The sequence below is a fragment of the Zingiber officinale genome, chromosome 1B (assembly GCF_018446385.1).
Source record: "Zingiber officinale cultivar Zhangliang chromosome 1B, Zo_v1.1, whole genome shotgun sequence".
Taxonomy (NCBI): domain Eukaryota; kingdom Viridiplantae; phylum Streptophyta; class Magnoliopsida; order Zingiberales; family Zingiberaceae; genus Zingiber; species Zingiber officinale.
In genome coordinates, this window is record NC_055986.1 from 125,365,416 (window position 1) to 125,389,025 (window position 23,610).

Sequence of the window (23,610 nt, forward strand, 5' to 3'; positions counted from 1 at the left end):
GCTTAGAAGTGATAAATATTAGCTGAGATAACTCCTATCAATGTACGGTCTTGAAGAAGGGTATATTATATGCCGTCTAATTTTATTTTGCAAGAGATTGTTTAGGGTCAACTGATTGTGGATGACACCAACATCTCAGTCATTAGCTACTCTGAAAATTCTACTCTTCAGTCTTAAAGCAAGATAGTCTAAAACATTCATAACTAAGCGACCAAAGCACTCCCTAATTTTCCTTAACTGGCTTTGTTGTAAGGCCAAAACCATAAGGAAAGAGAGGGTCATAATGTGGATCGCCAAAGTTCAAAGGCAGTTGCTCCACAGATTTAAACCATGTCCGAGGAAGCTTGCCTGAGAACCCATAGTCACCAAAAAGCACATCTGCAACACCTTGGCCTTCGGTGCCAGGAAGCCATGCAGCAACCAGGGCATCGATCGTGCCAATGTATGGCTCGATCACAAGCGGCCTCCCAGAGATTAGGATTATGACACATTTGACATTGCTGCACACATTATGGATCACGCTCGGACCAGGGGGAGGAATAGTAAGGTTTAAATTGTCTCCATAGGTTTCAGCGTATGGCTTCTCTCCGACCACCACAATTGCATAGGAGAACTCGTTGAGCTTCACAAAGTCTGGTTCAGGGTTTTCGGAGTAGATCACTGGGGTGCTCGGATCAATAGTGGATCGAATAGCATTAAGAATCGTCGTCCCTGCAAGGGATGATAGTTTAAACAATGACTTCTGGCCTCAATATGCCATGAAAGATTGGAAGAGCAAACTGAACATCATATGTTAACTATCATTCTTACCGATTGTGAGACTGTTTCCACTTTCCCCTTGCCAAGTAATGGTCCACCCTCCACACTGATAACCCAAATTGTCAGCATGGCAACCAGCGACGAGGACTTTCTTCGCCTTCTTTGGAAGAGGCAGCACTGGGTTATTGGCAGATTTCCCATTTTTCAGAAGCACAAGTGATTTCCTCACAGCTTCCCTAGCTAGATCACGGTGCTCCTAGTCGAGGCAAAGAGTATCATCTCAGTGATGGAGGGACACAAGTACTAAGCATTGAAAAGCTGATTTGGAGTATGACATCAAACTGCACACAGAAAGTTGAGGAAGTTGGTTACCTGTTTGCCGAGCTGATCTGCTAAACTGGGATCAGCATATGGGTTCTCAAATAGGCCCATGGTGAACTTGACACGAAGAATCCTGCGCACAGCATCATCTATTCGACTTATGGGTATGACGTTCTTCTGGACCAGGTTGGTCAGATCACTAATGAATTCTGTATATGCATATGGAATCATTATCTGCCAGAAAGACAAAGGCAAAATATAAGAGAGAACGATCTGTAGATGTTAGAACATTTGTAATTCTGCATAAACTAATTCGTACTGCTATAACTTCTTTAATCCAATTACAACGTGGCATGGGCCATGATCGAAGTTAAGTTCAACATGACTGAATAATCTATGTATTATCTTGAGAACAAGGAGGTCAGAGAGCATATGCAGAGACAATGGATGGAAGAAGGATGCACATTGTGTTTGTCCAAGTATTTTTGTAATGTTTACTCTCATATTAGACAGTTTGTGTGGATTAACTTAAGTCAAACCGAGTGTCTCAGTGTATGATCACATGTTTGTAGTAAAGGTTGATTCCTGGTGCACACAAAGTGTTTAGTGAATGTGCTTCTACCAAAATATAGAATCAACTTAAAGCAAATAAAGCTAAGGATATCAATAGTTCTCGGTACCAACCATGTCGATACCGGCAAGGATTCCAGTCTCGATCGAGTAGGTGTAATTTGCATGTTCTGGGGTAGTTATCCTGTCAACACCTTGGCAATCTGAGATTACAAATCCCTATTAAATCAATAAAATACTTCCATAAGAACAACCATAAAGTAACCATCTTAAAGAGTTGGCAAAATGTGATGAATCTTTTTGTCACTTACTAACCCTGAAATGAAGCTTGTTTTTAAGAAAATCAGTGACTAGAAAATGGTTGGCATGCATCTTCACTCCGTTCCAACTTGAATAGGAAACCATCACGGTGGATACGCCTTTGGAGATAGCACTGTAATAAGGAGGCATGTGGATGCTAAGTAGTCCATGTTCACTTACAATGGTGTTATATTCATTGATCCCTTTGTATGTGCCACCGTCACCGACATAATGCTTAGCACAGGCAGCAACATTTCTCCTACAGCATGCACAAGTTGTTCCTTAAGAAACCAAATTTTGCAACACGGATGTAATTGCAATGTAGCCTTACTTCAACATATAGATGTATGTTCCTTACAGAGATAAGTAAAACAATACAACCAAATCATTGGGATACTGATGGAATATTTAACCTATCATGTTGCAATTATCAGAAAAACTCACCTTCCAGCAACAAAAGGAATTCCTTGGGAATTTGGTGGCACATCTCCCTGCAAGCCAGGGATGATCTCGGTCATTGCTTGAACAACCTTTGGATCTTCACTGTAGCTTTCATAACACCGACCCCATCTAGGATCTCTACAAACCTGTAAGTGCAAACACATAAAGAAAATTATATTGAAACAGTTGAAATTAGAAGAATGTTACACCTTGCAGCATGATCATCTAAAGTGAGGAATAATGTAGATATGGCATCATTATCAATTACCGCCACGCATGGAGCAAATACATATGGAATTCCTGTTGCTCTAACTTCAAGTGCAGTAACTGCACCTATTTTCTTCACTAATGCAGGATCCCTGGTTCACACAGATTTGATATAAGTGCTGAGTAATAAGAAATAATATCTAAAAAAGCTTTTTCCCAATTGGATCTACCATTGAATAAGAAATATCAAAATCTAAGTTCATTTTATAAACTTATTCAGTGTAAAAGCTGCAAGTTCTAGTGCTGGTTATATTTTTCTCTCTGCCATGGTTGATGGCTTTGCACAAATCATTGCAGGAAAAACTATAAAAGCAAAAGTGACAACTTAGGTGCTAAGGTATAGATATATCATTCTTTGATCTAAGCTGCAACATCCTTATAAGGCAGTGGAAAGAAATTGCTGAACTTAATCTGACAATACAATAATTCCAAAAGTATATTCAACAGATCAAAACATTTTAACTAAAGCAGCGGAAACCAAGCCAACTACATGATATGCCATGGATACCCATGAATACTTTGGTTGAAACTATAACAATTTAGTCCAAGAAAGAATTTCATCAGGAACTTTTGACGTCAACGCAACTTTCATGAACTAAAGCATAAAGTTAGAGATTACTCTGGAGTTCTGAGATAGAAAAACATAATAACTGTGAAGTGGCCCCTCTAGAGGCATATGCTCTTACTTCATGAGTTTGTTTTTCATTTTAGTAAACAACCAGAATTATGTATTGTAGTTTTTACTGAATAATGGTAAAGCCATGTATTTGACACTTCATCACTAATAATAAAATAACACTACTTTAGTAAACTACTGACCTAACAAAGAGGATATCCCAACACTACTTTAGTAATTCAAGGAACAATTTGGTGTGTTACGAATTCACTTGCCTAGTAGCACCCAGTCCAACGTTATGTGGAAATACAGTGGCTTTGTAGACATTGTTGTGACCATGAACAGCATCAATACCATAAATTACTGGGATGCCCAAACGAGTAGAGAGAGCAACCTTTTGAATTCCATTCACCATGTTCACCCATGCCTCAGTAGAAGCTTGAGGCGAAGGCACACTGCCTCCCCCACTCAAAACACTGCCTGTACCAAATACTTAGCAGTTAGTAATAAGCCAATGGCCATCTTATCATTCCATCTCAAATTCTTTATAGAACATTCAACAGAAACAAACATTTTTACCTATGAAGTAGGTCTTTAATGTCTCAGGATTAGCCATTGCAATTTCTCTCTCAATCTGTGACATTTGACCAATTTTCTCAGCAAGAGTCATTCGACCAAGTAAATCCTCAATTCTAACATTCAGTGGTTGCTTAGGATCCTTGTACTTCAGATACTCTGCTAGGACCACTGTCCTCCAGTATGCTATAATCAAAATAATGAACCAAAGACTTCGCAATCTCTTCATTTTTATTTGATGCCTTAATATTCCACTAACTGCATATTCCTGAAAGAGAGGATGCTCAAGAAGGAAAAATTTTCATCAAAGAAACTTCAATCCTTCCAAACATCTGCTTGATATCCTTCCAAATATAACCAGGTGGCTCTTTGTTAGTGTTCTAATCTTACAGCAGGAATTGGAGTAAACTGGACAAATATATAAAACAGGAGAAAATGATGCATATCTTGTAGGGATCCCATCCCAGTATCTAGAACTTGGAAGCAAATCTTTTGCTTAAATTGTTGCAAACAAAACAAACCCAAACCCACACACTTGCAATTGTTATAGGGCCAAAATCCAAATGCAGAAACAGTAAAAGAAAACAAATAGACTTAAGATGTAATCATGGACAACTTTGCTACCCCAAACCCAAATTTTGTCGTGGTCGACAAGTATACTAGGACAAGCACCATTGCTCTTGTTTTGTTTCAATCACACCGCTCTCATAGTCAAATAATTCGTGATGAACAGAGAAGAAGGGGAGGGATCATACCGAGCTTTTACCATGGAAGGAGCAGAGAGAAGAAGATCTGTAGTGGCGAAATGTGGCGATTGGGGCATGATTTATGGAGTTTTTTCTTTGTAGGCAGGGAAAGGACCACCTTGCATGATTGCAGCTTAGCTGGGACATGTATCGATCACTGCTGCCCTCTACTGAGATCATGTAAGGAGCCCACTGTGTTACAGCATCGAAAGAACAAACTTTTTTTTAAGCGGCCTAGTTATAAATTCTAAAACTTATTGTACTTTTATATAAAAGTTCCAAAAAAAGGCCCCTCTTTGAAAACCCTGCCCCAACCCTAGTCTTCCTCAACCAACGTTTCCTCACCCTCAAACTCCTCACGCCGCCGCGACTGCCGCCCCTTGCTCCCTGCTGTGGTCGTCATCGTCGTCGCTGCACGTCGTCGCTGTCGCCGCGCCCCATCGCAGCCGCCGCACGTTGTCATCGTGCTGCCAACGCACAACAGCAAGCGCAATTAGATCTTCGATTTAGGTGGAGTTCTCTTGCTTGATTCCCGTTGATTTACCTTCGTGCATGATTAAATAGAAAGTGTTTTAGATTGTTCAACTAGTTGTTTGATCTTTTCTGTTTATTCGAGCTTAATTCTGACTTAAATACCTATTTAAGTCTTCTTCTCTGTTTCCATTATCAGGATAACCTAAAATTCCAGAATTAGTTTTATTATTCATATGATTCCTTAATTCATGAGTTATAGTTGTAGAACTGCAACCCTGGCTGAGTTATGTCGATTGCATCCATCATTGTAGATGTATACATTTTATCCATTCTTTTCTCTTTTGTTCTAAACAGTAGAGAAGATAAAATCTTATCAAGTTGATAAAAACTATTTGATCACTGATTTTCCTTTTGATTATGGCAAAACAGTATCCTATCGAAATTTTATTAATGATATTCATAATGTACGATGGAAAATTTGGAGATATCACAAGAGAACTTAGGATAGTTCCATAAAAGAGAACGTAAATTCTCATGAAAATTTTAAGTGAATAAATAATATAAATGATGTTTTTGAAGAAGTTACCTAAAATCGAACAATACGAGAGGGTTCGGCTCCTCGCTCGTAAGAAATTTCGTAGCTTCTCAACTAAACAAATAGAGAAGCGAGTGTAACCCTTGTGCTATAGAACTTTAGTTCTATACTTCTGGAAGGTTATGAGGTTATTTATACCAAATCAATAATAAAATATTTCCTCTATTAATACAGAGCATTTGCTCCACGCTTTAAAGAAGATTGTTGAATCTTTTCGCGCGTTCATAGGCTTCGGCCAAATTGTGATGATTTTACCTCGCAGGATGGATTGCAGGTCGTTCATCCCATATTTGTGTTTGTATATATATGCATACACATGATGTACTTCGTATTGGGTGGGTTGCGAGCCGTTCAATCCGTATATATACAATGCATCTCTTTTGGATGGATTGTAGGTCGTTCACCCTATTTATGCATGTATATGTGCATACATACAATGTTCTTCGTTATGAGTGGATTGTGGGTCGTTCACTCTCATATACAGGGCGTTTTCCTCAGGTGGGTTGCAAGCCGCTCACCCTTATATTTACATTTATACATGATGTGTTCATATTAGGTCGATTGCAGATCGTTCATCTTTACTTATATGATACATCTGTTATGGGTGTATTGCATGTCATCACCCACTAAATAAATTATGTTGAATTCTCGTATAAAATAAGACTAATGTATGTAATGTTGAAGATGAAAAATTAAGGAGAACTAATGAAATTAAATCAAGAAGAGAATAAAGGATGAATGACATAATGTTGAAGATGAAAATTAAGGAGAACTAATGAAATTAAATCAAGAAGAGAATAAAGGATGAATGACATGAAAAATATGAAGTGTAAACTATGTTGTGCCCTCTTGATTTTATTTTCATGCACGTCTCTTCTACCTCTACTTTGCACTTTGTATTCACTCTCTTTTCCCTTTTACCTTTAGATTCACAGACTTGAGGCGATTTTCAAAGTTGGTCAATATTGTGAATGGTTGCTTAGAGATGCTTAATGATGGTTTTGAAGACGTCTATAGAGTCCATTCAGTTTATTTCTTTATTGCACTCATCCATTTTGTTATTTTGACAGTTTCTATTTTCATAGTCTGCACGAGGTCAGCTGTCAGTCATGTCATGGTATAGTAGAGTTGGTATTTTGGTTCAAACATTCTTTTACATCATTAAGTAAAATGTTGCATATTCATGTTTGTACCACCTATGTACCCTTCTTGGATATTATTTGTGGATTTTGATCCCGATATAATTTGGGATTTTGATGAAGGGATAAATATTGTTCGAGCAAGGAGGCTATTTCTCTTATAGGGATGAAGTTTTTGGGTCGTGACACACTGAGCTTTGGGACAGTGCTGCCTTCTCAGTTTTTCACACATTTAAAGATCAAGTTCTAGGTTCGACGAATTAATGGATGAATTTCTTTTAATCGACGATTGATCTAAGAACATTGGACTGATGGATCGCTCGTTGTGAACGCTTCTTGATTTATCTTGGTGGCATGTGGAAAACTTTCGTGGGGCTGGATCGGTTACTCTCAAAATTAGTTGGTGCCAATTAAAAATGTAAAGAGTAGTTGATTTTGGCAAAAAAAAAATATATAGGTGAATTTAATTAGTCAAAGCATGCTTAATTGCCAAAGCGAAATAAAAAAATAGTATATATATATATATGGTTTCGCTATCCAACCTGACTTGTCGTGCGTGTTGCTCATGGATGACTGTATGGCCGGGTCGTCCGGAAGTGATTTGGGTACCTTGAGTGCATTTACTTTGGGATGCCTAAATTACTTCCGGGCACCTCGACTAGACAGCTGCCCATGGCGACGCGTATGCCAAGTTAAAAACCATATATATATATATATATATATATGGCTGCGCACTTCTATGTGCGCGTCTCCACTACATGACTAAAAGTTGGGGCACCCTAAAGTGATTCGGGTGCCCACTCACTCAAGGTGCCCGTATCACATCCGTGGGCCCCGACTCACTCAGTCGCATAGCGCAGGCATGAAAGTGAGGTGCGCAATATATCAAAGCTATATATATATATATATGCACTCATAAGTTAGGAAGCCTGAAGCTTGAGCCGAGCCCGGCTCGGCCCGACCCATTTGGCACCTGCTATAAAGAAATATCCCGTGCTAGGTTTTTTAGTTGGAGACCGAAACCTCCTTCCCTGACGATTACTAGGGTTCCATCCACATCTTCCTCATCTACACTGCCTCCAACATTTGGCCGTTAACTTGAATCAAGGTATCCTCTCAGTTTTGTTCCCTTTCTCTCTCATCCGTTCATCTTTGCTTTCTATTTGTTGGGTTAAGTTTAGATTTGGGTTTGTGTTGGAAAGTATGTTCAGCATGTCTCAAATTTTTGGATTCACTCCTGCAGCGTAATTTTAGTGGTTATAAGTGGCAAATGATCCAAGATTACTGGATGCGGTAATTTTAGTCTTAGGCAATAGCTAGTGTGTTTTGTTTGGTCACGAAATTTTTTGTTGGAATTAGAAAGTCTGGTTTGGTTACTTATGTTGCTAAAAAATTTAGCAACCTCAAATTTTGTGGGACTAAGGAACAAAGTTCAGGGGTTACAAATCCAGGTCAAAAAGCTCCCATTTTGGGACTTCCATCTCTATTAAAGGCATTCCTCTAGGAGGACTTAATCGTCCCACCACTAAAAATGGATCCCGGGTTGTGCCTCATCTCGAAAAAATCTTATCCCTATCTTTGTTGGTGACAGACATATTCTCCAGGGGAATAGGAAAGGATGATTTCTTAAGTAGGGTCTAGACTATGCTTGTCCTCAATAGTGGTGAGGCTAAACCTCTCTAAGGTATGTTACGGTATGACTGTGGCTTAAAGGACTGAGCTGCGACACTCTAGACTAAGAAATACTTGGCTAGAATCTTTGGGATCAAGTACCTCCCGAGCAAAAGTCGAGACGAGCTAGGACCTATGTGATTGAAACCTACTGGGCCAGGACCTATGTGGCTGAGACCTCTTAGGCGAACATCTCGAGACATCTAGAATTGAGGCCGAGACCTCGAGATCAAGGTCGAGACCTTGAAACCTTTGGAATCGAGGTCGGAATCTCTAGAAATGATGTCGAGACTTTGAAACCTTCGGAGTTAGAGCCAAGATCAAGGACCTTAGGAGCCGAGAACTCAAGACCTCTCGGGCTAGGACCTTCATGGCCAAAGTCGAAACCTCTCGAGCAAAAGTCTTGGCACCCATGCCAAATTTGCCCTCAAGCCACTGTAATCTTTTGGATCAAATGGGGAATCATGGTTAGTTGATTACTGAAGTGCAAACCATAATTACTACTTGAGATTCTCACTCATCAAATGGCTACCACTCCTTTATATACTCAAGGTAGGGTTCAACGATCTCAGTTTTGCATCTTCTTTCTCTTCCGCTTGCATCTTTGTTCTCCCGCATGTAAGTCTCCATTCCTTACTTCTTCTTTCTTTATTTGTCTCCTGCTACTACCATCACCATGCGTCCTACAAGGGTTTAGAATGAAGGTCAGAAAGGTGGCACTAGACTTCAGGAGAGCGAGAGCAAACCTTCTTCCATTCCTTGGTTCGAGAGTACGCTCACTAGGTGCATTGAAATTGAGACCTCCAACCTTCATTATGGGTATAAAATTTTTGACGACTTTTAAGTTATCATCCCCCGCCCTTCTGACAGACCTCATTGTCTACCTAACTGCGTGACCTTCCCCGCTGAAAGCGTCCTCGGGTCACTCAATTGCCTTTTGGCCGAGATAGTTCCCTAGGTTCCTCCCTTTTCGTTGGGGTATCAATCGAAACTGTGCTGCCCCTATGCTATCCTGTTCCAGTGAGTGAAGAGGACCCGTCAACCCCTCCTGTAGAAGCTTCTACCGCTTCCTTTCAAAATCCTCGGCTGGCTAGTCTTGCCATTGAGGAACAGGATCTCGTTCAACAATTATCCTTGGCTAGGCTTCTGGAAGACACGTTGGCCAAGCTTGTGCAAATAAGCTCACCACTTACACCTTGGCTTAATCTTTGCTCACTCCCTATTCCTCTGCTTCCTTAGGTATGGACTCGACACATGGAGCTTACATCCCGAGTGCCTTGTTTGCTCGAGGCACACCAAGTAAGTGTTGTTCGAGAGGTCGAGCAACGCACTCGGGCTGACTGCTTGGAAGATGAGGTCCAGATGGCTCAGTCTGAGGAGCTAGCAAACTTGAAATTGACCCTAGATTCTGCTGAGTCTGCTCAATGAGCTATAGAACAATCGACTGTTGAGGAACAAGCTCGTCGTTCAGCCAAAGTTGCGCGACTCCAGACTGAGCCGACTACCTACAAGATGGGGCGGATGATAGATGTGAGGCCTGGAAGTTGGTGTTTATGGCTTCCTCGGCATTTGACTACATACTTGGGCCCTGGACCAACCTCTTCTTCGAGCAAGGCTTCGTGGATGTGGTGGAACAGTTTTGGGCCCAAGATTATCCTCCTGCTTGTGCCTTGAAGGCCTCCTTTGATCCCTACAAGGTGCTGGATACCATTCCCTGAGAATTATTTGGTTCCTAACCATCTCCCCCACCAAGTTAGGATCTTACCTAGTGACTGTCAGCTTGTACTGCACTGACAAGTGCTTGTTTTGCTAACCTTCTCTGGTTACTTTTATGTGTTTCCTTCTTACTCTAAACTCTTGAGTCTTCCCTTTAATTGAACATGCGTGAACCCAGCCATCTTTTCTCTTGGCAGAGGGAACGATGTGCCTAATCCAGCAATTGCTCTAAGTCATAACCGAGGGAAAACTAGACTCAATCGCTTATTTTGTAGAGGGAAGAGTAAGTTCACACCTGGAACTAGCCTAAGTCTGCGAGAGAGAAGGCCTAGTCGATCCTTTAACCGAGAGGGAGAAACATATGCTTGATCCAAGACCTGGCCTAGGTCAAAACAACTGCTATATATACAACTTCCACTATCCTTGTTTAATAGATACAATTTTTAGTATGCTAAACTATTGACAAACGGTTGGCTTGTCTAATAAACTAATAAACCTTGTAGTTATATCATGTTCAATTCATCATCTACTAACTTGGATTAGATTTGTTTGTTCGTTGCGATTAATATGTATTTGCACCTGATGAGGTACTTTTATCTGTGATTCTCTCTAAGCTAAAGTAGCCATATCACGCTGATTGTGAAGTTTTTCCTTTTTCTGTGATAAATCATGTTGATTCCAGTGTATGGATAGTGTATTCATCAAGAGACTTTGCGCTATGTTACTATCTTTTATATTCCATTAGAAATTTCTATAGCCGACAATGATAGATTTGGGTACTTATTGTTTGTTTATGGTGGCAAAAGGTCATATGCTGACCCCGAGCGCCCCACACGATCGGTCCCACAGTCATTTGTAGAGTTCTTATTGTTTGTTTATGAGTCTTATGTTGGTCGCTTATATATTGTATGGTGTTTAGCTTTGCCTTGCATAACTAATCATGTGAATCTGAACAGTGTTGTTCTCATACAAAGGCTTTTCTCCTGCTACATTTTTTTTATTATTTTATTTGTTTCTTCGAGCTCATTGACATAGACAATCGTCACTTCTGATCTTCTTAATGTTCTCTTATGTTTTATTACTCTTGTGCTTGGTAGGGTGGTTGTGAAATGAAGAGAGCGGCTCCATGGGAAAAATCGTTGGAAATATCTTCAGATGATTCGTCTGGCTCAGAATCTGAAGATGGAGCACCAAGAAAAAAGTCACCTACAAAAGATGGAGGTCCTCAATCCAAAGATTATATGTCAAAAGGTTCGTCTTCTAGAGGTGGTAAAATGGTCCCTTTTTGTAAAAGGATTTGATGTTGATTATTTTTACTGAACTTGAAATATTACCATTTACCCTGAAATTACTGAGATTTATTCCGTCTTCTTTACATTATTGTTTTTAGACTATGCCATCTCAGGTTGCATCCATCTATTAAAAAGCTCTACGGTCCTGATAATTTTCTTCGTGAAGTATCAACAACTACAATTTCTTAATTCTTTGTACATTATCTGCTTTGATTTATCTTTTGAAAGCATCATATTTGTGCAATGAAATACTACTATATCTTTTAAACTTCTACTCAAAATGTTTCTGAACTATTGTAGATAAATGATCCAGTATGATGTTAGCTCCCATCCTTTCTTTGAATGGAAGGTTGTCGGATTGTAATTTTGATATTACAGTTCAAAATGTTGACCACTTTGTACTTAAGAGTTTATTTGGTTCTATGATGAATTGGAAATCTGGATAGTAAAAATCTGAGACAAATTCTCATATTTTACTTCAGTAGCTCTTGGAACTCACTGATCTTTTTGCAATTTGTGAACTACACTTTCTCAGTTCTATAGTGGCGTAACCTAAATCAAACAGAATTGTTTGTTTGCACTCCCCGATCGCCAATTTGGAGAAACACTCGAAGGTTTCACTAATAAAAGAAAATGAAAGAAAATCATCCGAGTGAAGCAAGGTAATATGAGGTGAGGGTAGACTTTTTTTCCCTTTCAATGAAAGCCTGTCATCTATGTGGTTAAGTAATACTAGTTGAGATTTTTTCATGGTGAAGATCTACATGATTAAAGTTTAAGCAGCAGGTAAGCCTTTTATTGAATGATGGAAATCTTTTACCTTGCAAATTATCCATATAGATCAAGGTTCATGTTATTACTTGAAAGTTGAGAATCCTCTTAAATCATCAAGAATGTTGCCTATGTGTTTTGAGATCAGTAATTTTACTTTGCAATCATCATTGGGATTTCTAGTTGTGAGTAGGCTATCATGTCACTGGCCATGCTTAGGTAGAGGGTTGTCTGTCAGACCACAGTCCAGATATGAATTATATAAATTTCTGTTTCACTAATAATGAGCCTTTTATAATATGGCCTAGTAATTTAACTTATCTCGTTGCCATGTCCTTGACGCTGCAGGTTCACTTATCAGAAGGGCAGAGATGTATCAGGAATACATGGGACAACTACACATTCCTTCTAAATTGGGCTCTGTCGTTCCTTACACTTCATGGCAGGGATTGGCCAAATCTTTGAAACAGTTATATGGACAGCCATTACACTATCTCACTAACATACTAATGAAACAATGGGATGAGTCTAGGGTTGGCCACGATAAGGAAAACCGACATTTAGATACCATCATTCATCCTTCCAAAGCTGAGGCCCTTATCTGGGTCACAGAAGAAGTCCACAGATCTACCACATCGCATCATTATTTAGCCAAGCTTTGGGCTTCTGATCCCATGTATCACATCCATATTGATCCTATCTAATAGTAATCACCAAATGCAACGTTCGGGCACTTTGCTATTCCATCTTTAAAGAAAAAGGATTGCTCCTTTTGGTTGTCATTTGTGTTTCTTTAGGATATATTGATAATGTTCTTGAAAGGACTTTGTTTATATAGTACATACAACATTTGGTGATGGTTTGACTCCATGAACAGAACTCGACTCCAAAAAGAAGAAACCTGGTGGATTGAACTTTGAAGCTTTAAGCAAGCATGGTTATCGTGGTGGACCTTCTATCTTAAAGGTGCCTCCCCCAAGGATCAATGATAAAGAGCAAGACTGGTCATGGTCAACCGGCAGAGGATCTGACGCATCCAAAAGTATCACAGAAGAATCATTTGAAGAGCGGGAGCACACCAGAGCTATTGTAGCTCAAGGTGAGAAGCTGTTGAATGTTTCAACCAGCCAGCAGTCTGACAAGAAAGACAAAAACTTATCGTTCTCACAAAAGGAGAAGCGCAAAAGGGATCTTGGTCAGGCCAGCAGGGGGAAGAGCTACGTCGAAGAGGAAAAGAGGCTATTGCGTGAGAGTGGCATCTATTCTGGCTTTGATTCATGACTGCATGTTTGATGTCATGTTCACACAAATGACACCACAACTCTGGTGCTATAATTTGTCCTGCGTAACTAGTTGGAATTGATCTAAAGTCATTGAAAGAAAGCTTGCACTAGCAGCCCCACCAGCTTTGTTTGTTATTGCGTAGTGAGTTGGATTGATGGCTAATCTTATCAAAGTTGCTCATCCTAATCCCTTCTTATGGTGACCATCTTAATCATTTTATTTTATGGTGGATGAAATTAATTTAGCAATCATAATCAAGATATGGTTACAGACTAATCCAGTTTGCTGAGAGGTTGCTATAATTCTCTAGGTAGCAAATATCGTGTTGGTTGGAATATACTTGCAATCAAGATTCAAAAACTTAATAATTCAAAACAAATTCAACATGTTTCTTCTGTGCATCAAAGTTAATGATCAATTTACTTGCCAGTCTTAACAGAACTCACATGTATGATGCGAGTGATGACTCGTAACTAGCGAAGCAACAATTATTGAGCCGCGCATGCTCACAATTAAATAACGCATATGGGAAAATAATCAAATATAAATACATGATCGGATCATTTAGATAATCAATAGAGGACCAAATGGTCATAGTCGATCTGTTTGCTTCTCAATATCAACGAATTAATTTATTAGCTACATTATTCTCCATCAATTATTAATAAAGGGGATGAAGAACAGGACAAGGAAATGCTGGTGTGGAAAAATACACGTTTTCTCCTTTTTCAGATTTCCAGATCATTGAAGAGTAGCGCTGAGTGTTTGGGCGGCTACCGAATCCAATGCCCTGCGCCGCCCCTTCAAAGGTAGAAACAATGGAGGACAAAAAGTAATTATTTTGTTATTTATGAATAATATAATTATATAATTTCTCCACCGGCCCAAGACTGGCATGCGTGATCGTTGTAAAAACCTTTTTTTTTTACAAATAATAAAAACCATTTTTAAAACAAACAATATCACTCGTTAATTATTCTTCCTTATTATAAAAAACTACTAATTTAAAAATTATTTTAAGATGGGTGGCATTAAAGAATCGAATTGTTTAATAAAATGGGTGGCCATCCAATCTGGTAACTATATTATTAAATTATTCGAATAATAAAAAAATCTATATATCTCATGAACCGTACAAAAATTTTATTTTGAAGTATTTATATAATTTATTATTATAAAAATGTTGAATTTATAAACGCTACTGTTTCAAGTTTTTATATTTTTCAAAATAATCTGACTGTTATTGTTTAGTATTTTCTCTAAAAATATTTAAAATCATTTTTCAGAATATGTTTTTTTCGAAAATAGGTCAAAATGTCAAAACCTCGCACAAGAACTTTGGAAGCATGCAAAAGCAGGAATAGAATGCACTACCTTATTGCTTAACGTCAAAGCAGCCGCCTGAATTTCCATAATAAAAATCACGCCTTTATTGAAAAAAATGAGAACTGCATGATCGGTCCATACCAAGAAAGCAGCCTCAATTTCTGCCGTTTCCTTTTCTTCTTCTTCTCATTCTTATCCTTTTATTGCTCCCTTGGACGTTTCCGTTACGAAAATTCTTCTACTGTGATCAGAGAGAGAGAGGTGCGGATGGGTTGAGGATGGACGAGAACAGCAGCTGGTGTTCATCATCGAAGCTGCTGATTGGAGCCTAGTCCTTATTTGCTCCTCGGTATGATTCTATTTTTTTGCTTCACTCGGTGTTTCTATACCTAAAAAATTGGATTTTTTTTTTTTCTTCACCTTGTTAAGGAGGTGGAAATCCCTAGAATAATCTTGATGTTTTAGTAGATCACTGGGCTCGATTTTTTACGGATTCAGTGAGATTCTTATGATCATTTTTTTTTTTGGAATGGTTTTTGATACAGGCGTCTTGTTTTATAGCTGTCTTTTTTAAAATCAGTTCGGCAAATATGTTTTTGTTTCTCCTCTCGATTGTGTACTCGATTGGGTTTAAATCTTCTAGTTTTCCGTTTCCAATCTATGTATGTCTATCCGAATTACTGTGAACATTTAAAATTTTGCTCCCATACTTGGGATTATGTGTTCAGATATTCAATTCCTGAAGCTGTCGTTCCTTTTTTCCCCCATCTTTTCTAGTAGAATTTGGAGGACTTTCTCATCTACTTCATATGCTTTTTCAATCCTTGTCCTTTTCCTTTGTTGGTGCTCTTAAAGGTCTTATCTTCATATCTCTGCTCTTTATTGTGGAAAAGTATGAGATCTCTTTCAGTAATCACTGGAGAAGCTTATAATCTTCTAGTATTGTTATTCTTTGTTTACTTTTTGCTAGCTAATCTTCTTCAGTTCCAATGCTTCAGTATTGTGAATTATGATATGCTTGATGTGTGATAGGTTGTCATCCTGCCTGAGCAAACTATATCTTTTGCATATATAATGGTATAACTATTACAACATTATAATAGTGCTTTGTCTTCCAACTTCGTAGGTTGGTGATAAAAATCAGAAGATAATCCACAACATTCAGTTTCAGCTTTGTCGGCCTTCTGAAGTGTGGTTTTTCGGTGACACCTGGCTCTTACTCGAACTTGGATTGGTTGCCTAATTTTATTTGTGCAACACCTGTTCTTCCCAATTTTGGACACTCTTCTGCTCGCTTCTGTTGATGACTACATTAGCAAATTCAGACCCAGTACACCTGTACTCATGGTGGGGCAATCATATCAGCCCCAAAAATTCCAAGTGGATTCAGGATAATGTTCAAGGTTAGTTAACCATGCATGAGTGTATTTTTGGTTTCTGAATGGTGTAGGCTTATATCTCTCGTTACAATAAATAACGTTCGATAGATATGGTAGACTTTGAGAATATATTTGTATTACACTGCATCCAACTTTATTATGCATCGTTTGTGGGAAAATATGTGCTTAATTTCAGATAAGAACCTAGGGCTTGGTAGTCATTGGTTTTTTGGAAGTCAGCCAACATATGTTGTAGTACTCATGTTAGCTGGGGTACAGCGATGCTATTAATAGGAGGGCACAACGTGATTGCCAAAGAACATGTAATGTCTGTCGATGAAAATGGCACAAGCAATGATATGTTTCTGGTAGCTATTTTCTTTAATTGCTGTCATTTCACTTTGCTAAGCTTTAACATATCTATAAACATATTTTGCTTGCAAGGTGCAACATTATTATTGGATTTTTTGTCATTTTGCCCTTAATATCCTTGCAAGATTGTACTAACTCAGGCATTCAAACTTAACAGACATGGACGTGAAGGTTAAAGCAATGATCAAGCTCATAGAAGAAGATGCTGATTCTTTTGCAAGGAGAGCAGAAATGTATTACAAGAAACGTCCTGAACTTAAAAAGTTGGTGGATGAATTTTATCGAGGGTATCGTGCCTTAGCAGAACGATATGAACAGTCAACTAGATTGCTCCGTCATGCTCATCGAACAATAGCTGAGGCATTGCCCAACCAAATTCCTTTGTTGTTTCCTGATGAATCTCCTACCGCTTTATCAGCTAATGTGTTGGACCCGCAATCACCCAAAATCTTTTCACCAATTTATACACAATATGACTCAGATGATTTCAAAAAAGAAGCATTTGGATTGTTCCCTGATTTTTATGTCAAAAAAAGAAATGGAGCAGATTATGAAGAAAGTGATCCGCTGTCTGGAAGAAAGGGAATCAATCAATACGATGAGAAGCTTCCAGATGGCGAGGGGGCAGCACGTGCATATTCTTCAGTAGGGAAGGTGAAAAAAGTTCTGCATTCTTTGGAGGTAGAGGTTAAGGCTATTGAGAACAAAGCAGAAAACCATGATCAAGAAGCTAAAGTGAAACGAGGTGCAAGCAATGTGATAAGAAAGCTGCAACAAGATGTATCCGAGTTGTCATCAGAGATACATGTTTTGAAAGACCAGATAATGGAAGAATCTAAGCGTGCTAATAATGCTGAAAATGAAGTTCAAAGTTTAAAGGGAACCCTTTCTAGATTGAACTCCGAGAGGGATGAAACTCATCTCCAACAAAAGATATCTCTTGAAAGAATATCTAGTCTTGAACTACATTTCTCTCATACAGAAAATGAATTGTGTAAACTTCGTGATGACATGGCAAAGGAAGTCGATAAACTTAAAAATGTTGAAGAGCTCAATCTATCTCTACAATGGGATTTGGAGACACTAGAACTGAAAGCAAGGATGCAAGAGAAAGAAATCAACCAAAAGCAAGAAGATTTGAACAAACTCCAAAGTACTTTACAAGAGAAATACCAGAACTTGAAGGCTTTGGAACTTTCTAATAAAAGTCTAGAGGAAGACATTATCAAACTTAAGGAGGAAAATAGTAGCTTAAATGAAGAGAAAGTTCACTCTGCTTTGATGCTGAAAGGTCTCCAAGAAGAAATAATTTTGCTAAAGGAAAAGGAAATGGAATTGGAAGATAAAATTGCTATCCTTGTAGAAGAAAAGGAAGTTCTTGCTCAAGAGCTTTATCATGTCAAAAAAGAAAAGGATGATTTAGAACAGAGGCATCAAGATCTAATGGAGAAAATGCAAGCAGTCGATTTATGTGTAGAGTTGCTTCAGACAGCCATTAAGGAATTGCAAATTGGTAACTATGAGCTGAAAGAAGCACGCAAGAAACATGAGGCTGAAAAGGATCTTTTTGAGGAGAAGCTGAAAGACATGGATAAAATTTCAGAGAAGAATGCTGTCTTGTATAAGCTTCTTTCTGATGTAAAAAATGAATTAGAAGATTTAAGAGGGAAATTTACAGCATTGGAAAGTACACATGAGTCTCTGAAAAGTGAAATTTCTGTTTATATAAGTGAGAGGGATTCACTTGCTGCACAGGTAAAGATTCTTTCAGGAAACCTGGAGATGCTTTCAGCGAAGAATTCCCTTCTGGAGAATTCTCTGTCTGATGCAAGCAATGAAGTTGAGAGTTTGAGGTCAAAGCTGATGGGCTTTGAAAATTCGTGCCAGTCACTCAATGACCAAAACTCAACGCTTCATGCTGAAAGGGGCGTTCTTATTTCTCAGGTAAATCTTTCCTTCTTTTATGCTCTTGCACATTTATATTTCTTTGCCATGCACAATAAACACAGATGACTATTATTTTTTTTTCTTCTAGAATTCAACTTCTCTATATTCATCTTCCAATTTCTAGCTTGACATTCTTTTATTTTAATCCTGTTAGTTGGAAAGCATAACCATTAACCTTGAAGATTTGGATAGTAGGCATAAAGAAATTATGGATAAGCACTTGAATTTGTTGAGAGAGAAGGATCAGATGATCAATCAGGTGAAGCAGCTTGAAGATGCTCTGAGATTAGAAACAGAACAACATGAAACTCTCATCCATTCATACAAAAACCTGCTATGTACTTCTGAAAATAAGATTTCTATCCTGCAAGAGGAATATCATGATAAAGAGAAACAGCTTCAATCTGAACAACATGATCTTATTGGTACTTTGGTGGAAAAATTTGTCCTAGAAAGGAGCTTGTATGATTTTAAAGAAGCGAATTTGGCTCTTTCCTTTGAAGCTCAAAAGCATATAGAAGCTTGCAGAAGTGCAGAAATACTAATTTCAGAGCAGGAGCAGGAGATACTCATTCAAACAAAAAAGATACTGTCATTATCTAATTATAATGAGAGATTAATTCATTGGATCAATCTGATAGTGAAAGCACTTTCCATAGACAAAGAGTTTAGATCTCTGGAAGATATCCAGGATGAAGTTCTTTTAGAGATAATTCTATATCAAATTCAAAAACTTTTTGATTCTGTTTCAGAAGTGGAGAGTAATAACATAGAACTGCATCTTCAGACATCAGTTATTACTACCCTATTGAGACATATAGGTATGGATGTCTTCAATCTTGGGTTGCAGAAGTATTCTCTTGAAAGTGAGCTTGAAATGAAAAATGAAAAGTTGTTTTCCTTGGATAATGAAAAGCGTGAAATGAAAGGAAGGGAAGCTCTACTGCTGATCGACCTGGACGCAAGTAACCAAAGGGAAGAAGTATTGAAGAATGCAATCAATGTCCTGAGGGCACAGGTAACTGATCTGAAAAAAGTTCTACAAAGAAGAGAGTATGAGATTACCAATCTAATCCAAGAGAAGAAGAGTCTATCACTGGACTTCTGTAACTTAAGTCAAAAACACAATGCTTTAGAAGGGGAGCACCTTGAAATTGTTGTTGAAGCCATGAGCCTGGATCATCTTTATCTGTTATCTGACAGTCTACATGCTGAGAGACTCACAGAATTGAAGTCCCTCAATTATGATGTAGAATCTCTTCATGTGATTAAGAACCGTCTTGCGGATGAGATTACTAGATTAAATGAGAAAATAAGTGTGCTTGAGGCTGAAAAGATGTTTTTCTCTGGCTCTGTTCTCTATCTGGAAGAAGAGCTGAGAAATCGCCTATTAAGTTTACAGTTTGATCTGGACATTGTCACTAGCTTATTTGAAGAACTAGATGTTTGTACAGAAACAACAATGAATAAATTGATGCAAACAGAAGCACAGCTATCAGAAGCCAATCAGAATCTTCAATCCATCCATGACAAAAACATGGTATTGAAAGAACTTCTTGAGTCTCTTGAACTGGATAATTCTGAGATTAAACTGGCTAAAGAAGAGATGGAGGGGGATTTCTCAATTATTTCACAAGAAATTGTTGATAGAAATGAGAAAATTAGATGTCTTGAGAAAGAAAATAAGATGATGCAAAGGAACATCAATGAGATGCATCAAAGGGTTGAAGTTCTTCTATGCTATCAGGAACAACTAATCTCAGACCTAAAGAAAGAAACAAGTGAGACTATACTATGTGAAGGCGAAATATCAGAAATGATGGGTGATATTCAGACTTTAACAATTAATGCAGCAGTGCAGGATGAAAAGTTTCATGACCTGATAGTGGAAACCAAGATTTGCGACCTTGTGCAAAGAGAAGTACTTATTTCTGAACTTGATTTTATCAAGGAAAATGTGGAAGATCTTCAGAATAAGCTTCATGAAATTGAGGGAGAAAATCAAGGACTGAAGGCTGATGTAGGTACACTCTTGTCAATGCTAAACTCCTTGTGGGATAGTATTATTTCTATGGAAGAACAAATTGTGTCAACTCCAAAGGCTAAACTATTCGACAATCAGGCAGAACAGGTATACATTTCTTACATATACCTAATTTATTTCAAGTGGAAGCTATTTGTACTTTGTATTTCCAATATTTCTTTTCTCATTTTAATAACAATTCACTTTCATTATTCTAGTGCTTTTAAGTGTGCAGTGACTTCATTTTTTGCCATAGTTATTCTCTATTCCAGAACCTTCCATTTTATATTTCTGCCTAAATCTTTCAGCTGGTTTTCCCCCTTTTTTCAGAAAATTTCCTTTGTGCCTCAACACGGCCACGAAGCAGATCAATTTAGTGAAAATCATATGAGCACAAAAGTAATTGGAGTCTTCCTGTTGGAGAGGTTGATTGACAAAGTCAAAACTCTTGAAAGGGTGATAAGAGACGGGAAAGGAAAATTAAAGCAAGAAATGATTGATTCCAGTGTCCATCTGAATATAGCAAGCAAAGATGACAATGGGTATCCAAAAGGTGATCAAATGATCAAAGACATTCAACTTGATCAGGCTATAGGCTCCTTGCCATCAAGAGAGAAGTTACATAAAGAAATAGGATATAATCCTTCGCTGGAAATTAACACTGACGAGTTGATCATTGACCAGTTAGATTCTCCAAAATCATCAATGGAATCACTACAAGAACGGAACATGGTTCAAAAAAGGTTTGATTCTGATTTGCAAAGGCTACTAGCACTAAAGGCAAGCATAGATGAGCTGAAAAAGAGAATAACTTCTAAAGCAGATAAACTGCCTGCCATCTATGGGTATGACTCTCTGAAAGAACAGTTGGAGGAGGCAGAAGCTGGCATGTTGGAGCTAACGGATACAAATAATAGGCTGAAATTGATGGCTGAAAATTGCAGTTCGTTGGATAGTGGAACCCACAAATCTGAAGGTACATATAAAATGGAAAGAATGCAAATCTCAGAACAGGCAAAGGGGGGATCCAAAGATGTTGCAAGGTTGGAGCTCAAGTTGCAGAAAATCCAATATGTTTTAATGAAACTTGAAGAAGAATTTGAATACAGACAGGACAAAGGATTGCAAAGAAACAGAGTATCTTTAAGGGATTACCTTTATGGGAGGAGAGATAATGAGAGCGAGAGAAAGCGCAATCCATTTTGTGGTCTCATGAGGCCTAGAACTAAAGTCCAGCACTGATTTTTGGAATCGTCATCAACCAAAATGAGCCTGTACAGTCTGGGTTTTTTAGTCATGATTACAGTTAGTTTAAGATATATAGTCTTCCTTATTTTCATGTTATTCTGCTATGAAATAACATTTTCTGTATAATGTTAGGGCACCGCCAAAAACAGCATAAAGGTTGATAACAAGTGTTTATCAATATCTGGTCTACCTTTGCAGCAATAATAACATGGCTACAACTTTTAACTTTGCCTTGAGTTGTGAAATTTCTTGATCATGTCTCTGTACATCATTATTTATTAAAATTGCATGAATCAAGGAAAACATGCATTGGAACCAAGTTTTGATGCTCAAATGACTTTCAGAACTCTTGTGTCTAATATATTTCTGACGATCCTATCATACACTTCCAATATAGAAGTTCTGAAGCTGTTTGAAACTCTGAGAATTAGCATGTACTATTGGATCATGGATTTTACTTGAGATTTCTTAATTTGACGAGCCCCATTTCTTGGTATTATCTTCCCAGTGCCAGCTTTGATAAAAACGTAGACATAAGGACTCACAGCTCCATCTTGGCATTACTCTAAAGATGACTAATAATTCTGCTTGTGAACTTCCAGTAAAAACAGCTTGAAGAAGAAAAAAGAATATGGAGATGGATTGAGAACTTTATGGTTGTTAAGTGAGAATTGAGTGTGGTAGATAAAAAGTGAAATTTGCATGTCTAGTTGCGTAATGATCAAGGAGGCCAGAAGTTATATGAATTCCATGTACAATGAATAAACCTGATAGCTGGTGATTCCTGAAAAGAATTCTAAGAAACCATGCAGATGAAGCTGAAACTATTTTAGTGAGCTGACCGTGTCACTGCAATAGAGTCATACTAGTTTGGCTAAATTCCTTTTAATGCTGTGGTCTAAAGGCTGCAGAAACTTGATACATAGTGCTTTGTTGCATCTTTACTTGAATTTGCAGCCTAGCCTTTCAAGTGTTCTCATTGAAGGATAAACTAATCACCACTACAGAACAGTGAACTCATCACATGAACATGCCCTATTAAGCTTAGTGGTAAAGCTGACATCCACGTAGTACTTTTGAAGTCATCAAGAACCATAACACCTGATTTAGCATTTACATATTGATGCAACCACTTCTATGTCAGTACAACCATCACTTGGATCCACAGAGTTACCACTGTAGCCTATTTAAAAAGCAAAATCTCATCTGCACATTAGATGGATCAATAATATATTCTTCTATTGACTCTTGAGATATCCTAATCAATCAAAGGTTGATGCATATGTTGCATGACTAAATAATTGAGATAAAAAAAACCTTACAGTAGCCAAAGTCAAATCGATTTGAAATAAACTAGCCAAACTTTGAATCAAGTTCAGAAAGGTTGGCTGTCTGGAAATAGTTGACCTATAAAATGAACTAACCAGCTGAAACTCGAGGTGCTTAAAGTTAGGAAGAAATATGATTCTGAATCACAAACAATCAGTCGAGAACATGGCAGATATCTAATATAGTCGTCTGAGTATTAAATGATTGATGTAGCTAAGCTAGCAGTCCCTTATAATTGCAAGTGCTGATACATATCTTTTTTGTTTGTTTGTTTGGTGGTATTTTGTTGTTTGTATGGTTTCTTTCCCTGTGCCACCGAGTTGGTGCTGCTGCTGTTTCTGTCCCTGTTCTACTTAATTGTTGCTGTTAATTATAGACATCAAATGTTTTGACAACTCTAAGCTAACAACTCTCGCCAGCTGCACGGTCTATTTGCAGAGACAATTAA

At 38.0% G+C, this 23,610-nt stretch overlaps 3 protein-coding genes across 10 annotated transcripts; 2 read left to right on the forward strand and 1 right to left on the reverse strand.

Moving 5' to 3' along the window:
• Nucleotides 1–50: 50 nt before the first annotated feature.
• On the reverse strand, nucleotides 51–4,894 carry LOC121977147 (lysosomal beta glucosidase-like). 4 transcript variants are annotated; one of them, XM_042529703.1, is made up of 10 exons: nucleotides 4,606–4,894; nucleotides 3,854–4,118; nucleotides 3,550–3,754; nucleotides 2,660–2,750; nucleotides 2,395–2,537; nucleotides 1,966–2,209; nucleotides 1,765–1,869; nucleotides 1,132–1,314; nucleotides 811–1,015; nucleotides 51–711 (listed from the first exon to the last, which is right to left on the reverse strand). In XM_042529703.1, the coding sequence occupies exons 1-10, from the start codon at nucleotides 4,774–4,776 to the stop codon at nucleotides 224–226; spliced, it is 2,100 nt and encodes a 699-aa protein (XP_042385637.1). In that variant the 5' UTR covers nucleotides 4,777–4,894; the 3' UTR covers nucleotides 51–223. The 4 variants fall into 4 exon arrangements, with proteins under 4 accessions (XP_042385637.1, XP_042385646.1, XP_042385663.1 ...); XM_042529712.1 differs by having other exon boundaries at nucleotides 3,854–4,194; nucleotides 4,606–4,752; XM_042529729.1 differs by having other exon boundaries at nucleotides 3,854–4,182; nucleotides 4,606–4,737.
• A 12-nt stretch (nucleotides 4,895–4,906) lies between these two features.
• LOC121977220 (protein RDM1-like) lies at nucleotides 4,907–13,650 on the forward strand. Of its 5 annotated transcripts, none has more exons than XM_042529830.1 (3): nucleotides 4,907–5,106; nucleotides 11,289–11,457; nucleotides 12,603–13,291. In XM_042529830.1, exons 2-3 carry the CDS (start codon nucleotides 11,301–11,303, stop codon nucleotides 12,956–12,958), a joined length of 513 nt encoding a protein of 170 aa, XP_042385764.1. In that variant the 5' UTR covers nucleotides 4,907–5,106; nucleotides 11,289–11,300; the 3' UTR covers nucleotides 12,959–13,291. The 5 variants fall into 5 exon arrangements, with proteins under 5 accessions (XP_042385764.1, XP_042385771.1, XP_042385749.1 ...); XM_042529837.1 differs by having other exon boundaries at nucleotides 4,908–5,106; nucleotides 11,289–11,442; XM_042529815.1 differs by having other exon boundaries at nucleotides 4,914–5,106; nucleotides 13,132–13,650.
• Nucleotides 13,651–14,931: 1,281 nt separating this feature from the next.
• On the forward strand, nucleotides 14,932–21,964 carry LOC121977252 (protein NETWORKED 1A-like). The gene is made up of 5 exons (XM_042529845.1): nucleotides 14,932–15,213; nucleotides 15,991–16,267; nucleotides 16,773–18,559; nucleotides 18,717–20,693; nucleotides 20,916–21,964. Exons 2-5 carry the CDS (start codon nucleotides 16,168–16,170, stop codon nucleotides 21,825–21,827), a joined length of 4,776 nt encoding a protein of 1,591 aa, XP_042385779.1. The 5' UTR covers nucleotides 14,932–15,213; nucleotides 15,991–16,167; the 3' UTR covers nucleotides 21,828–21,964.
• Nucleotides 21,965–23,610: the final 1,646 nt, after the last annotated feature.